The sequence below is a fragment of the Peromyscus eremicus genome, chromosome 10 (genome assembly GCF_949786415.1).
Source record: "Peromyscus eremicus chromosome 10, PerEre_H2_v1, whole genome shotgun sequence".
NCBI lineage: Eukaryota > Metazoa > Chordata > Mammalia > Rodentia > Cricetidae > Peromyscus > Peromyscus eremicus.
The window spans coordinates 37,477,501-37,494,824 of NC_081426.1; the positions used below are offsets into that span (position 1 = coordinate 37,477,501).

Below are 17,324 nucleotides of genomic sequence, written 5' to 3' on the forward strand. Positions count from 1 at the left end.
GAGAGATATGCCATCCTTACATGTATAGATCTTACCTTGCCTTCATGTACATTTCTTGAGGGCAAGGGTACTATTTATTTTTGGATCATTTGTGTGAGCGTACAGGGCATCAACATTGCTTAACAAGATTGAACAAGACATGCCCCGTAAAGGGATCCTTCCTAAAGAGTGGGCTCACGTAGGAACTAGAATCCTAAGATGCTGTTCTGTGCCTTCCACATGTGCGTAAGTCCCCTCTACACAGTCATATGATTGTCACATGGGATAAATTATATCCAAGACCTTACAGACAAGTATGGCTTGCTGCTTACTGTAGCATCTTAATTAGTTTCTTGGAGTTTTTTTGTTATGTTTCTTTCATGATGTCCTCTTACCTATTTAACTTACGCTGTTTCCATTTTACCACCACACAGTTACACATTCAGGCCTGTTTCCTATACATCAGGCTCTTGCTGCTACCTATAAACATTTGAAATGAGCTAGTAGATTTATTGTTTCTTTTGTGCTGTAGTTATTGTCACGTGACTCTTTTCCTTTTGTTGCTGGGGATTGGACTTAGAGTCTCATCTATGCTAGACAAGCATCTGTTCCTGACCCACTTCTCAGCCCAATGACTGTTTATTTCTAAGTCATACTTGCAGTCACTTCTCTCTTGAACCCTGGCATTGTACTGTCTGCATTTCCATTCATTTTTATGACAGTGTCCCCTTAGTGTCTAACCCTTTAAATTTGACATCTGTATGCTTGCCTTTGTTAGACCATTTTCAATATGAGATTAAGTTTGTATTTGTCCTTACATTTTAGGCCGGTCCTCCCTGTTTCCAATAGACGATAGCTTGTTGGACGATGGTCACAGTGATCAAGTTGGTGTTTTAAACTCACCCACCTGTTATTCAGCCCATCAAAATGGAGAGCGAATAGAACGCTTTTCTCGAAAAGTTTTTGTTGGTGGGCTTCCTCCAGATATTGATGAAGGTAAGTTCATCCTGCCTTAAAAACAAAACCCAGTAGAAAATAGTTTTTGAACTGTTGAAATAGGGAAGTATTTCAACAAGTAGCTGAACAAGTACTTTTAAGTTCTAGTGTTTTTTATCATATGCAAATCATCACTGAACATTTTTATAAAGGTCTCCATATTCTAGCTCATATCCTAATGTTTAATGCAGAACACAAATGACAATATTTGTGTGACTGTAACATGTACACATGACACTTCCATGCACACATACACAATGCAATAAATGGAACCAGCTATGACTCTCTATCTATAGTGTGCAAAAATCAAAGATTAAATTTCTTTAAATTTATCAATTTACTTAAAGATACAGAAACACAGTACAAAATCCAATAAGTAAATCCAAGAAGTAGAAAATAAAATAAGAAATTAGAACTATGCAAATGTTAGTAAATAATAATATAGAAAAGTAACTTAAGGTAAAGATTAAAAAATATTTAAACTATGTTTATAATGTTTATAATGCCATGAGAAATCTACCAATTTATTAATAGCCTACAGAGAATATTTTGCTACATTTGGATAATTTTTTTTCAACTATGGTTCATATATCTACAAATGTATTCTGCATATTCATCAACTTAACATAGAGTATATCATTGAAATTGAACTTCTAATATTTGAGTGTCGATGAAATTACCTGGCTTATATTAGCATTGGTTATTTTACCGACACTATAGCTAGTCTTGTTTCAGTAGACCTTATCCTAACATTATCAATAGCTGTTTTAGTTTACTTGATAAAATGACACGTTTCAGCCCAGTGCTAGTTATGATTGGGTATACTACAAAGCTGTTAGTGTTCAGGTGACCTGCAGAATACTAGAATTCACATTGAATACATTAGTCTAACTAGGGTGCTGCTTTAAAATGAATTTATTTGACTACAATAGTTAAATTTTACATTGTGTTTTTATAAAGACATATTTTCCTTTTACATTAGAGTTAATCTTAAGGTATTTGACACTTTAGACATTAAATCTTCCAAATACTTACAAGTACAGGGTTTCTTAGAATGAATCATTAGAACTAATTTGTGATGCACATTCTGTACTTTCCTAAGATGAGATCACTGCCAGCTTCAGAAGATTTGGACCTTTGGTAGTAGATTGGCCCCATAAAGCAGAAAGCAAATCCTATTTTCCACCAAAAGGTAAGAGGCTTTTTACTAATATTTGCGAGGTTGTATGAGAGCAAAAGGAATAATATCAATTATTTATTTGGGCCTTCTCTTAGAATTGACCGTGAGTACCTTTAGATAAATACTAATGATTTATGGACTGAGGAGATGGCTTGTCCAGGAAAGGCTCTAGCCACACAGGCTGGAGTTCTACCCTAGATCCCATATGAAGGGAGAAAGTTGTTCCCTGACATCCACATACGCACAAATAATAAATTAAAAACTTTAAAAGTCAGCCTTTGTAGAGACTGTTAGCCTGAGTTGAGTGAGATAGAGTGATTTTAAGAACTACTCCACTTTTACTTGAAGCTGTTTAGGAGTCATAAGATTTGATAGACTTTCCTCATAATTTTCTAATAATTTTATAAATTCAGATGAATATATGTTTGAATATTTCTCTGCCTAAAGCATTATTCTTTTTTTTTTTTTTTTTTTTTTTTTGGTTTTTCGAGACAGGGTTTCTCTGTGTAGCTTTGCCCCTTTCCTGGAACTCACTTGGTAGTCCAGACTGGCCTTGAACTCAGAGATCTCCTGGCTCTGCCTCAGAGTGCTGGGATCAAAGGTATGCGCCACCACCGCCCAGCTGCATTATTCTAAAGTAACATGGATTCAAACTTATTTTCTGTTCTATGAGATCAACATGCATATGAAGTGATTCATTTACATTTTATAAAAATAAAACCGGGGCCAGGCGTGGTAGTACACACCTTTAATCCCAGCACTCGGGAGGCAGAGCCAGGAGGATCTCTGTGAGTTCGAGGCCAGCCTGGTCTACAGAGGGAGATCCAGGACAGGCACCAAAACTACATGGAGAAACCCTGTCTCAAAAAAAAAAACAAAAAAATTAAATAGATTCATAAAATAAAACTAGTTAAGTAATTCACATATTACAAGGTATACACAAGTATTCAGGTAACAGTATGACACAGCATTGGGGAAGTAACTTTTCAAATATTTTTAACTCACTGTCAAGTACTGTTTTTAAACTTTCAACTTTATAAAAAGTAAACTGACAGAGGAAGAAATAGCAAAAAACATCGAGCTCAGAGCATAGATAAGGACTTTCCCAGTGGGATTCCAGTTGCTCTGGAAATAGGCTCCTATCCTAATGAAATGAACAAACTGTACAGTGAAGGAAACAATCAATGAAGAGACAGCCTACAGCTACAGAATGGGGGAAAGTCCTCACAACTATACACGTGGCATGGGATTAATAACAGACTATGACCCAAAGACAGCACATGACCCAAGCAGGAATGGACTTAGGAAGTGAAATAAAATTAAAACTTTCTGAGATTCCATCTCACTGTAATAAAAAAATGACTATCATCAAGAAAACAAGCAAATGCTTGTGGGGATATGGGAAAGAAGAGCCCTTATTCACTCACTGTTGGTGACAGAGATATCCAGTGCAGCCACCATGTAAATCAGTGCAGGGATTTCTCAAAGTAGAAAAAAATAGAGTTATCGTTTGATCTGGTTGTAGCACTGCCTGGCGTGTACCCAGAGGGCTTTATATAAACCTCGCAGACAGGTCGCACATTCCTGCTTTACTGCTGCTCTGTTTATAAAAGGTGGGAAATGGGATCAGTCTGGCTACATCTCACCTGATGAATAGATAATGAAAGTGGCATTCAAGTACATGGTAGACTTTTATTCAACCATAAAGAAAAATGAAATTATGAAAATTTCAGGAAAATATATGGAAGTAGAAAATATATTAAGTGAGGTTACTCAGAGCAAGAAAGAGAAATGCCATCTGTTTCTCTCATATGTAGATCTTAATTTCTAATTTTTAGCATCTCTCTATGTGGAAATGAGTGTGTTTAGCAGTCAGAGAATAGAAAGGGGCCATGAGCTATAGAAAGGGGAGGAGGCATTGGGGAGCGAAGGGGAGACAGTGGAGCACGAGTGATGTGAAGTTGAGGGAGGGGTGCTGGTGGCGGAAGGGCTAAGTGGGCCCAGAGCAGACAGACAAGCAGTGAGAGCTTGGAGGTCAGCAGTGCCCACATGTGGGTGAATTGCCCCAAAGAAACCTGCTGCTTTAGTCAACTAACAAAAAATAAGCTGGGCGGTGGTGGCGCACACCTTTAATCCCAGCACTCAGGAGGCAGAGCCAGGCAGATCTCTGTGAGTTCAAGGCCAGCCGGTTCTACAGAGCAAGATTCAGGACAGGCACCAGAACTACACAGAGAAACCTGTCTCAAAAAAAAACAAAAACAAAAACAAAAAACAAACAAACAAAAAGATAAATGTGAGGAGGAAATTTAGTTGCTAGGATCACTTACTTTTAGGATAAGTCTCTGCAATGCCTGTGTTCCTGTACAAGTCACGTGATCAAAAAGAACTGATGTTATTCCTCATTCAGAATTACAAGTGACAAATTGTCTATAGTGAATAAAGGCTACATTGAAGAACTTTTAGTTTAGTAGTATTAAAACAGGTCTAGAAAAATACTCTCATGGCTGAGAGGATTAGCAAGTCTGGATAAGGCCTCTATAAGCTCCCATCATCCCCGACCTGGATTGCTCCAGCCACACTCCTGCAGCTGCTGTGTTCTGTCATTTGTCCCTGGGGTCTGGCCACAGCAGTCTCTGAAAGCACAGCCAGTTCCTAAACCCTTCACTGCTGGGGTAGAGGCAAACCTGCCCCTGTCCCACCTGATCTCACATCTCCCTCCCTGCTTCTGTTGTTTCTCATCCTCCTCCAAGTCCACAGTGTTGTCTGCTCCAGGACTTGTGGGGGGTGGGGGGGTTTGGGGGGGGTTTTAATCTCAGTTGAAGAGTTAATTGCTCACAGAAAACTTTGGGAATCTACCTGATGAAGTCAACTTCTCTTCTTTGTAGGCCATCCCAGCTCCCTACACTGTGTTTGTCTTTTTTTCCATAGCACTCATAGTTGCAACAGGGTGTTCAAAATATATCTCTTAGTTTATTTCTATAGTCTCTACAAACATACTCAACTACGTAAATACATGTATTTTGTATTAATAATTCGTAGATTGGCAATTACCCAGCAAATGATATAAACAACAGTTAATCCTACAATATAGAAAAATAACTTTAACTGTCAAAAAAGCTTCATTGAGTTTGGGTTAAAATGTAAAGGTTACTGTGTACTCTAGGTAGGTAAAGGTTTTGAACAGAATTCCAGGCAGGAGTTGAACTATGTCTTCAGGTTCCTTTCATAGACAGATTCAGTAAAACATACAGATTTTAGTAAAACACAAACCAAAAGTGTTGCAGGGGCAGCTTTTTTTTTTCTTCACTGGTTGTTTTTCTTACCTGGTTCCCCAAAAAGAACAGTGCAACAACTGTGTGTCTACCCTTACATTATGTCAGGTATTGTAAGTAATAGGTGACATAAGCTAAGTATACATAATGTGTATGGGTTATATGCTATTATGTAAGGACTAGAGCATCCTTTGCTGTCTGAGGGGTGTCATGGACCCAGTTCTCCATGGGTACCAAGCAACAGATATAAATTAGAAAGAATTCAGAATGAGTTTTGGTGGAGACAGGTACAGGTTTTCACATGCTCCATTTGCCTGTGTAAAAAGAAGGCACAGTGACCTAAGAAGACAGTTGAAGCATATACAATGAAACAATAGTTGTCCTCAATGCTATTGTTGCCATCGTTGTTACTGTAACTTTTGAAGTGTTTATTTTCTGAAACTGAACAAAGATAACACCGGTAAATCATAGTTTTTGGTGAAATTATCCTTAATTGTAGCCCTTGACCAGTGTTGTCCAAACTCGGTTCTTTCAAGGGTTATCCCCCTCTGAGCATTTCCCATGGTTGGGAAACACAGATAAGGTGATATCTATTTGGCAAAACTACCTTGTGACTAGGCTTGAGCTCTCAGACCCTGAGCCTAGCTCTTCTGTGGCAAGCAACATTTACCTTATGTGATGATCATTAGCTCACTTCATTGAATTCTAACAAAAATTATATGGAGTGTGTTTGTAAAAATATTATAATCTCTAATGATTTGCATTCTCTAGATTATGGACATAATTTAATTATAATCTTTAATTTTGGTAATGGATGTCTCTTGCCTAATAGTAACAAACTATTAAAAATTTAAAATATGAAGTTTAAGGTATTTTTAAATTATATTATAATAAAATATTAATATTAAATATCACAAATTTTAAAATAGTCTTTTGGGGGGTTTCAAGACAGGGTTCCTCTGTGTAGTTTTGGTGCCTGTCCTGGATCTTGCTCTGTAGATGAGGCTGGCCTCGAACTCACAGAGATCTGCCTGGCTCTGCCTCCTGAGTGCTGGGATTAAAGGCGTGCACCACCACCGCCCAGCTAAAATACTCATTTTAAAGTGGTATTTTAGTATCTTGGTCTAGAGTTAGGTTATTATAGGATAATTATGGTTCTTTGAAATTTAGTTTATATCAAAATTAACTCCTTAAAGAAAACTATTCTTCATGTTGTCAAGAATATAATTTTCCTAGCAATTATAAAAGATTTCGGTATATTTTTAATCTTGCATAGTCTTATCTATGGAATTTTCTATTTAGTGCAGATTTGTGTAACAACTTCAGCTATTTTTTATACAAAGACATCAAATGATACACTTTTGTACTACATCAGAGCACTGTGCTCTTTGAGTTCTGAGCATGGCTTGACTTCACAGTCAGCTTGCATCATGAACTAGTGGGGAGGGGTACTTGTTTCACTGGACTGGACTCTGATACTGTACAGACAGACTGCCATAGGACCTTGTCAGGGCTGTTGTCAGTCACTGGAAATGATCACATAGAGAAAGCTCAGCACGTAAGTGTGGACCCCGCCTACTATATACATGCTTCTCGATGGATGTTGACATTTGGTGTTCACACAGAAGAGTGGGAGGAGTTTGCAAAGTCTGACAATGACAAGAGCAAGTTTCCCAGTCTAAACAGTTTCTAAACAACTTGAAAGAGGTGTTTCCCTGCTCATCCATGTTAAGATGTGGTTGAAAAATTCTAAACCATTCTTAAAGGAGAAGAACATGTTTCGTTCCAACTTCTATAAGGCAACTTGACTGGTATGTTTGAAAGGTTCTAGGAAACCAGAGTATCCCTCTAGGAACAGTTACCTGGTCGTTTCCAATTATTCTCTAGTCCAGAAATATGCTCTAGAACTTGTATCACCACATGAGCATTAAAGACGACTTTGGCCTCTAGTATGAAGAAAAGTGTCACTGGTAGATAGCATTACAATACCTTGAAGCTGACCTGAGCGTGAACTGCTCAACCGCTTGCTGTGAACAAGTCACTTAACCTCTGGCATCTCAGTCTTTCCTTCTGTAAATGGGAATGTTTCATAGATTTGTATAGTCAACCTGAAGGTGCAGCTTTCCTGAGACTGACTGACCTCACTCACTCACTCACTCATACACACACACACAGTGTGTGTGTGTGTGTGTGTGTGTGTGTGTGTGTGTGTGTGATAGGATATTGTGTTCTCCTGTGGAAACAATGATTCACACCTATTTGGTGGGCTTTATGTGTCTTTGAACAGTACTTACATTGAGGTCAGGCCGCTTAACTTGACATGCTGCATCGTTTGTATGGTTGTTGTAGGCTATGCATTCCTCCTCTTTCAAGAAGAGAGCTCAGTTCAGGCACTCATTGACGCTTGCATTGAAGAAGATGGAAAGCTCTACCTGTGTGTTTCCAGCCCTACTATCAAGGACAAACCTGTAAGTAAACACCATATGAACTGTGGCCTATAAAGGCAGGTTTGAAAAACAGTATTTTTAAATTTCTGTTTTAAAAAATTAAGACTGCATTAAAAATTTTAAACAATAAAAGGAATAAGCCCAAATGTAATTTTCTCTATAGGTTCAAATCCGTCCTTGGAATTTAAGTGATAGTGATTTCGTCATGGATGGGTCTCAGCCTTTGGATCCCCGAAAAACAATTTTTGTTGGAGGTGTTCCTAGGCCATTAAGGGCTGGTAAGTAGAATCCCTAAGTCAGAAAAAATTGTATTCTCTTCCTGTTGATTTTGATGTCTAAGAAAGTAGGCATTTTTCCACATTTGAGGTATTAACTGAAACTAGTATTCTAAATGAGTGAGTTACAAAGTTCTGTTTCTCAGTAACTAGTAACCAAAAACCTGAAGGCTGTCGAGTAGGGTGTAATTACAAATGTGGATATTTACTGCATATGCATGTTATGCAGTATCACACCATCTGAAGGTACTGGTGATTGCTGTCTCTGAAAGCAGCCTCCTCAAGTCAGGGAGATAGGAATTAGCTTCACACATGTAAGCGCTCAAAGAATGTGATAACTGCTGCAAAGAGAGAAGATTGGGAAGAGAAGTGTGTGTGTGTGTGTGTGTGTGTGTGTGTGTGTGTGTGTGTGTGTGTGTTTATAGACATATATCCATATATGTGTGAATGTGTGTATGTTCATATTTAGAATATACTATGGTGTGATATCTTAAAAATATATAAAAACTGAAGAGAGTTTGGACAATAGGAGCATTGTGAGGAGTGTGTTTCAGACAAAGCGAACAGCGTATTTGGAAGTCTTGAGTGCAGAGCAGCAGGGTGTATTTATGGAGGGACTGTATAAAGCATAGAGTGGGTGACCTAGGGATGCATAGAGTGATGAGAGAGATACAAAAAGATACTGGAAAAAAAATCAACAGAAGTTAGATCATGCAAGTCTAATAGACTAATTGATGTTGATCCTCAGAACAAGAGGAGTTTTTAAGCAAAAGAGACATAATCACATAGTTTTTTTTTTTTTGAAAGATCAGATAAGCTGATGATTCATGAAGGAAAAGAAGCTATGAGTAAATAATGGTAGGCCAGGTATAGGCCTCTTGTATGGGACTGGTGGTGGTAATGGAGAAAGAACCAGGTGAACAGATAATTGAATACTTAGGCAGAAAATAGAAAGTTGAATTCCATTTTCAGATTTAAGCTACTGGGTGGTTGGTGATGGCTTGTAAATAGCGTGAGAAACAGCAAAGGAGGGGCAGGTTAAAGGAGACTGTGTTTGGGTTATGAATATAGGTTCCTGGCCCCATTCAGAAGTCTCAAGTAGAAATTTCAATTAAACCATGTGGCATCTAGTACAGTGTTTAAAAAAAATAATTTTTTCTAATGTTTTGGAAATAAATGGGAGAGGAAGGATTGAAGACAAGCAGATAAGCTTGTTTCCATTAACCAAATGAAAAATGATACGAGCTTTTAAAGCAGACCTGCCTGATGGAAGTGGACGGATTGGGTTCTTTCACTATGTTCTGAAAAGCAAGTCTATGAGATTATCTGTATAGTGAAAGTGAAGGATGAAGGCAGAAATTCTATTTGCACAATTGAGTCAACAAAATCTCATCAGGTTATATTTCATTAAATAGAGGAAGAACGTGTTCATGTATGGCCCTTTTTAGGATGCTGTGTGTTGCAGTATCACAAGAAATAGTCTGGTAAATAGTTGCTTTATGAGGAATTCAGACACAAATTCAGGAGCTTAAAGGTACACAGGTGGTATTTAAATACATGATATAGACTGGGATCACCAAAACCCAAATGTAGGCAAAGGAACAAAGACTGAAACTTCAGGTGTTTTGACATTGAAAAGTGAGACTAAGAAGTCATCAGTGAAGTGAATTATCAGCAGAATAAAATACCGTGCAAGTCATATGGAAAAATATTTCCAGACAAAATAGTAGATTATCTACGCTAATTATCAGTGCTGCCAGCAGGAAGATGGGGCACTGGACTTACAAGATGGGAAAGTTGATTTTGAAAAGATAAATTAGAGTGCAGTCACAGGCTAATAATCTGATCGTTAAGGGTTGTTCAGAGAGATATGGGGCCAATCTGGCTATGAAATCTGTTACCCATTGGTCACCAGGGTGATTGAGCTGATCTGGCCTCCCTCACCATACTGTGTTTCCCTTCCAACCTGCATACTCTATCAAAAAAAAAAAAAAAAAAAAAAAAAAAAAAAAAAAAAAAAAAAAAACAACACCAAGATTCTCTTGTAGATAAGGCCTGTCCTTAAGGAAAAAAAAAAGACCCATGCTTGTTGAAATGAGTATGAGAGGAAAGCTGAACTCTGGGAGAGAGGAGGGATTGTCCTGCCATAAAGTACATGTGAAAGAGTTGGATTTTAACAAAAGAACATGAAACTGTTTCTATCCCAGATTATTAGACAGTGCTATGGTGGTAATGACTTTACAGTAGGCAAGTGGTTTGGAGCTTTTGTTTTGTTTTGTTTGTGAGGTTAAGAATGGAACTCAGTGGTAGCATGCCTGCCAGCCTGTGCAAAGCTCTGGCTCCCAGGCTCTCTTAACAGCTGCTTTGTGTTAGTGTTCTCCTGACTGGTAATTGTTGATTTACTGTCTTCTCACCTTCAATGTGAATGTCTTTTCTTTTGAAGTGGAACTTGCTATGATCATGGACCGGCTGTATGGTGGCGTGTGTTACGCTGGAATTGATACGGATCCAGAACTAAAATACCCAAAAGGTGCTGGGCGAGTTGCTTTCTCCAATCAGCAGAGCTACATTGCTGCCATCAGTGCTCGATTTGTTCAGCTTCAGCATGGTGATATTGATAAACGTGTAAGTTACATATTGGGAGGTCATCTGTGTCTTACTTAGTACTTACAGGTGCTTTTTACCATAAGGAGTTAATAATATGGCTCAAACACTTTTATCTTCCTTTGTCTCCTAGCATTATATCCTTGAAATACAAATTTCTTGATGTACTTTAAACTTGAGACATAAGAACCATAAGTATAGACGTGATTTTAAAGCCATGTCAAAAATTTTTATCAGCCAGTAAGTCTGAGCTATCTGTCTAGCTGTGGAGGCAGTGTGTACAAGCTTGCGCCCAAGACAGAGTGCTTGGGACCAAGCCCGGTGTCTGCCGCTGGCTCTGGAATCTCAGGCAAACAGCCCTCTTGGTGCCACTTTTCCTGACTTCCAACGTGGGAAGGAGTTCTAGTTAGGCTCCCTGGTATTTTGAGGACTGAATGAACTTCACTTGTGCACAAGCACTTGGAAAAGAAGTTGGTCCACAGGAAGTGCTAATTAAGAGTGAGTTTTCATTTATAAAAACTAAAATTCAGACACTATATTTCTGTAAGTCATTTAACCTAAAATTGGAAACATTATTTCGTTAGTAGCATAGATTGGGTCTATATATAGAAGTCTGGTGAATGACAGCTTGAAGTTATCCTGTTGAATACTTGTGAGCTCTCATTGCTGTCTAAAATAGGAGACCAAGCTACTCATTTACATACCAGTTTCACACACAACTAACTATTCTAAAACAATGACCCCATCCAGCCAGCCAGAGACAGCAGCCTGGGATGTTCATAAGTTACAAGGAAGCAAGGCTGCAGTAGCTGAAAGCAGCTGACACTGATCCACAGTGTGAGCAATCCCCAGGTCTTACCCTTCAACAGTCTGTCGTTCTCACATAGATGTGGAAACAGGTCAAGGGAGTCTGCTGTTTAGGGCCAACTCAAACCTGACATCATTGGCTGAATCAGTCCTTCCCAGTGGGGCATTATTTCCTAAGAGTTTATAAAGACGTCTGGACATGCCCTGGATCAGAATAGCCACAGTTCTGGCTTGTTTGCAGCAGTTACTGCAAGCAAGGTGCAGCCCTGACCTGCAGTAGAGAAAGCTTCTGCAACCTTAGTGGCTGCTGAGTTTCACCAGCTTACAGATGATACTAGAATGAGAGAGGAATCTGAGAAGTCTGTCTTCCGTGATAACCCCTTAGGAGTTTTGCTTACAACTTGAAGGTATTGATGCTAACATACAGGTGTTAGAAAAGTGAGAGGAGAATGTCTTAAATTTTTAAAGTGTTTTTTTTTCCTCCCTTTGGAAAATAGACTAAAATAGCACTTAGTATCCTCTGAATGAAACATGTTGAAATAAGTGAACTAGTGTTGAACCACTTAAGCTCGCAGCCCGTTATGAACATGAAACATGATACACAAATGTAGTCAGCACAGAAGCAAACTGGCTTTCATTTGCCCTCCTCTGGAGGGGAATGGTTTCCTAAGACACTGCTACTTTCTCCTCCTTTTCTCTAGAACACTATAAACATTTAAAATCATTCCAAATTTTTATTTCTCAAGCAGACTCCAACGAGGTCTTTTCTATTTCTAGGTGGAGGTAAAGCCATATGTGCTGGATGACCAGATGTGTGATGAATGCCAGGGCGCACGCTGTGGTGGAAAATTTGCCCCCTTTTTTTGTGCCAATGTCACTTGCCTGCAGTATTACTGTGAGTTTTGTTGGGCAAATATCCACTCTCGTGCAGGACGTGAGTTCCATAAGCCATTGGTGAAGGAAGGTGCTGATCGTCCGCGTCAGATCCACTTTCGCTGGAATTAAGTACAGCAAATTGGCCTCCGTCTAACAAGGAAAGAAAGGGTGCATGTGGCTTACTGTGCTGAAGATACTGACCTGCAGAAGAAATAAGTGCATTCTTCTGCTTCTCACCCAGCTCTCAATACATGCATCGTTATCAGCAGCCAAAACACTACAAGCCTCTTGTTTTTCACCAAAACCCTACATCTCAGGCTTACTAATTTTTGTGATATTTTCATGTTAAAATAAAATGTTTTTTTGTATTTTCTCCAAGTTATTTTTATATGTAAAGTTAAAATTAGATATGAGAATGTTTTGCGTAGGGGCAACACAGTCTGCTGCTATATAGTGGGTGAAGCGTGCACTTATTTCTTAACATGGGTTTTTAACTTCAAGATCTGCCCCAGTACTTTACCAAAGGTAGCAAAATAATAGTGAAGATGGAATATGTCTGCTACAAATGCTTATTTTTATTGTTGCTGTTTTCAGTGTGTACATAAACTAAAAATTAGGGTTGATTTTGTTGCTCTCCATTTTGACTTGCAAGAAATAATACCTCAAGATAATCTGATTTATTAGCTATTTTTAAACATTTTTAATCACAAGCTGTATTAGCTTTGCTGCTATATAGGTGTTATGTGTAAATGTCACCTATTAATACGGGATTGAAAACGTTAGAGACACACTGCATTGCGGATGAAATGCAGGCAGCACAATATGGCCGAAACTGCCATAGTTTAGAATGTGAAACAATGCATGTTTACTTAACCTGTGTCCACCATATGCATGCACTAGGACATTAACTAATGAGGTGAGGTATTGCAAATGTTCAAAAAGCTCTCTTGAATCTAGGTAGCATGGACAAATTATAAAATTTGTTTCTTTACAAAAAAGCAAACTTGCATGCATTATTGTGACTTCAAGTTAAAAATGTTGTCCTACATGTGTACAATATGCAAATTAGTTTTAGATTAGAGAGTGCAGCCATTTTGTGATCTGGTCAGTAGTGGAATTCGATTTTATGCAGACTGGATGTAATATTTGTAATCCCTGTGCAATTTTGTGATGTGCGGTTCTAATTCATGTGCAGTGATATAGTATAGATAAAAGATTGAATAAAAGAAAAACACAGGAAATTTAAAGAAAGTTGATTTTAGCCCCTTTGATAGTTCATGGTTAAGATATCCTTTAAAAACCAAAGATGGCCAGCACACTGCTAACCAGTCACCGAATGTGAGACCCATGAGAAGCCCATACTTTAAAAAGAGGGTTTTATAGAAGAACACAGAACTTTAGTGAAGTCAAAATGGAGATGGGAAAATATAACAGATGGCTAGTTGCATAAAATTTACCTTTAAGACAATGGTAAAATCTGGCTTAAATTTGCTTACATGTTTGACCTATGTATATGGGGTCTTCTGTCTAAACTGGGGTCACTGTTGCATGGAGCATTGTTATTCTTAATGGTTAAGAATTGCTTTTTTAAAACTTTGATGAAGGAATTTCAGTAATGACTTTGCTTGCAGTTTTTTTTCTTTTTTCTTTATTGAGGGAGTTGCGTGGAAACATGCACAGTTCTGACCTAGAACATGGTTCGTGGTGGTTTTCCTCTTTAGAGCATCCTAACCGCAGCTAGCCCTGTGTTGATAATGCAGGAGTTACTCTGCAGTGGAAGCAAAGCACCCCACAATGGTAAATGTTTTTGTTTTTGTTTTCATTTTGTTTTAATGCAGAACTAAGATTTTTGACTCTAAAGAGAGAAAATTACAAGGGTATGGCCTGTGCAGCAAACCCTTGGGACAATCCTTCACATGAGCAAAGTGCTGATCTCAACATTGGTTGTCGATGGTATGCTTTTTTGTACTGTAAAAATACGTGGTTCATGTCTAACTCTGCTGTTTTATTGTGGTTGTGGCTCAAGTTTTTAATGTTTGAAGTTGACGCTGTTTTCAGAGGAGCTCTTTACTAATTTATTTGTCAATGTCCCTACTTGTTACTCCCCATGACCCTCCAGAGTTTCTGGAGCATTCTTTTCTACCCTCGCCCTGCCAGACCTTGATCCATTTTGACATTTGTTATGCACTATTTTTATATCTCTGTGAGAGATTTTTCCAACAGTCAGCTATTTTATGGCACACTTTTTTTGACTGATGACATCTCCTTTGCTATACCTCAATTTTTGGAATTTAGAAAAGAAATCAGTAGTTTTGCAATGTTAATTATTTAGATATTTAATTTCGCAGATTTTTAAACTTTATTTTCATAATTTCTGCTTAATGTTTAAAATTGAAGAGCCTTTTCATGTATTAAATAATGAACTCTAAAATAAATTGTATGATGAAATAATTGGAGATGCCGAAAATCATTTTCCCTTCTTAAACAGAAATGAAAATTTGAAATGAAGGGAAATGAAATGGATACCCTTTCCCACCAGGGTGAATGTGACAGAAATGCTGGTTTGTGTCACCTTCGTTTCTGTTAGGACAGAGCTTATTGGTCTAATATTTTGTTCCTCCCTGCCTAACCCCTACCTCTAATTTCTTTCCTTTTCTGTTTGGGGATTATTTTTCCTTTTATGTACTACATTCTTATTTTCTAACTGTTAAACACTGTATTAGAGTTTTTTTTTAATTTACAGATCATATTTATTTTACTATTTTTGTAGAAAATTATTAATTTTGATTGTATTTTTGTATTTTCAAAGCTTCTTCATTTGTGTTCCCTAAATGTTCATATTGCTGCCCAAAAGTATGAATGACTGTGGAGGAAAAAAGTACTTTACAAATCCACACTTTTTGTTAAGAAGGAGACATTTAGCATTTATATATTTGTGTATGGAAAACACTTGATATTTTATCCCTGTTGCATCTGGCTGCACGAGCCTCTCCTCACAGATGCCGCAAAACTTGAATCTAACACACTTTGGAAGGCTGACTAACCTCGATTCTGTGTTGTGATGTGCAATACTGTTTCTAATGTTTGTATAAAGATACAGTGTAAACCTTTTTAATGCAAATTTATTTTTTTCATTGCATATTTTGCAGACTTTATCCACAGTGTCATTTTTTACTGTCAGAAAAGATGCCCCTTTTGTCATTGCAACTATTTTTTAAACCCAGAAATCTTTGTACTGATGTAAATGATTGTAGTTATTTTGGATAGTGTTTTGCTAACAAAAGGAGAGACTTTTTTCATGCATATTTCTATTTTGTTTTTTTGGGTTTTATTTTATTTTAATAGTAGTAAAATACTTGGAATAATTTTTCATATTCTTGTCATTAATATTATTTTGTATTTTTATGTGAAAATATATAATTTTATGACACTAATTGCTAAAGTTTATTTTATGTTGAATTATTTTTGGAGCTGAAATCTTTGTAATATTAAAGCAACTAGTTTCTAATTCCCAGTTTCTGTATAGAATCGCACAAGTGGTTTATGGAGTGTTTGGATTGTAACTATAAATGGTTCTTTGATATGCAAATTAATATTTTCAGTTGATTTTATTTTATATTCCTAATGGGGTGTTAAAGCCGTTTTTTATTTTTTTCTAAATAAAAAGAGAACCCATGCTTTTATGGACACTAGGTAAAACGCCTTCAGCTTAAAATTTTTGTTAAATAATTTAGTTTATTTTATTGTTATCTTCCAGGTGTCTAAATCTCCAGTCTGTCTGTTGTACTGGTAATTTAACTCTGTAATGGAATAGTTTGCTGCCAACTATTTATATTAAGTAATTTTTAAATATTTGTAATATTGTTGACTGACTAATAAACTATTAAGTTATTGGCATAGCTGTGGAACCTTATTCAACAGTTTACACCTTACACACTATCAGGATCACTGAAGTTGTAGTTTACTCAAAAGCATCATCTTAAGAAGCTCAAGCCACTCCGCAGTGTAGTGTACAGATGGGAGAAGCTCCAGGGACCACCAATGCAGAATTCCTCAGTATTTAATCCTGGAAGGCCCTTTGTGCACCTTCCTGCGCCTAGCGCTCACACACCTTAGAATATTCTCTCACAGTGCCCCTGAAGTGTCACCTTATCTGACTTGATGCCATACTCAAGGCTGGCTAGATAGTACAAAGGTTAAAATACAGATGTTTAAAAAAAAAAAAAAGAATACGAATGTTATTCCAGAGGACTCCAGTTTGATTCCCAACACCATGTTGGGCAGCTAACAAACTGCCTGTAATTCCAGATCCACAGGAGCTAGGGCACTAGCATGCCCATGTACTTACATCCAGACATTTAAGTAAATCTTTAAAAATGAAATCACACTGTTAAACGGGTCTAATGGTGCTGCTTTAGATTCACTGTGCATGTACCCACTTGCCATTTTCTCCTTGTTCTCTGTACATCCTGGTTCATCAGTGCACTAGGCAGAGGAGGAGCAAGGAAGAGATGTGTAGACTGAGCAACCTGAGGCCTGGGTACTTTATCTAAAGTTGAAGTTCTATCATAAAGCCAACATGTGCTTCTGGGAGGGGAGAAAGGAAGAATTCATTGCTTTTGTTAGAAAGTGTGAGCAGTAGTTGATCATAGTGAAGATTTTTGTTTTTTCTGCTAGCATACTGACTCCCAGAGAGAATAATAGGTATTTCAAAATGAAATTTTATATTTTCATGGCATCTATAGCCTGCCCCTCCCCAGGACTCAGGGGGTGTCATGAAGAGGGGCAGCAAGACTGCAAGGGGCTGGGGAGGTGGCTCAGTGGTTTAGAGCACTTGCTGTGCCTCCGGAGAACCCGTTTGGTTCCCAGTACCCATGTTGGGCAGCTC

The 17,324-nt window shown here is 37.8% G+C and overlaps 1 protein-coding gene across 6 annotated transcripts in view; it reads left to right on the forward strand.

The window, feature by feature from the left end:
- The window catches only part of Cpeb2 (cytoplasmic polyadenylation element binding protein 2), a 54,938-nt gene extending 42,129 nt beyond the window's left edge, over window positions 1-12,809 (forward strand). For all 6 annotated transcript variants that reach the window (XM_059275820.1, XM_059275821.1, XM_059275818.1 and 3 more), the window contains 6 exons: window positions 805-975; window positions 2,078-2,167; window positions 7,777-7,895; window positions 8,038-8,152; window positions 10,593-10,774; window positions 12,338-12,809. In XM_059275820.1, the coding sequence (XP_059131803.1) occupies window positions 805-975; window positions 2,078-2,167; window positions 7,777-7,895; window positions 8,038-8,152; window positions 10,593-10,774; window positions 12,338-12,565 (905 nt within the window). In that variant the 3' untranslated portion in view covers window positions 12,566-12,809. The remainder of the gene's footprint in view (window positions 1-804; window positions 976-2,077; window positions 2,168-7,776; window positions 7,896-8,037; window positions 8,153-10,592; window positions 10,775-12,337) is intronic.
- The last annotated feature ends 4,515 nt before the right edge of the window (window positions 12,810-17,324 follow it).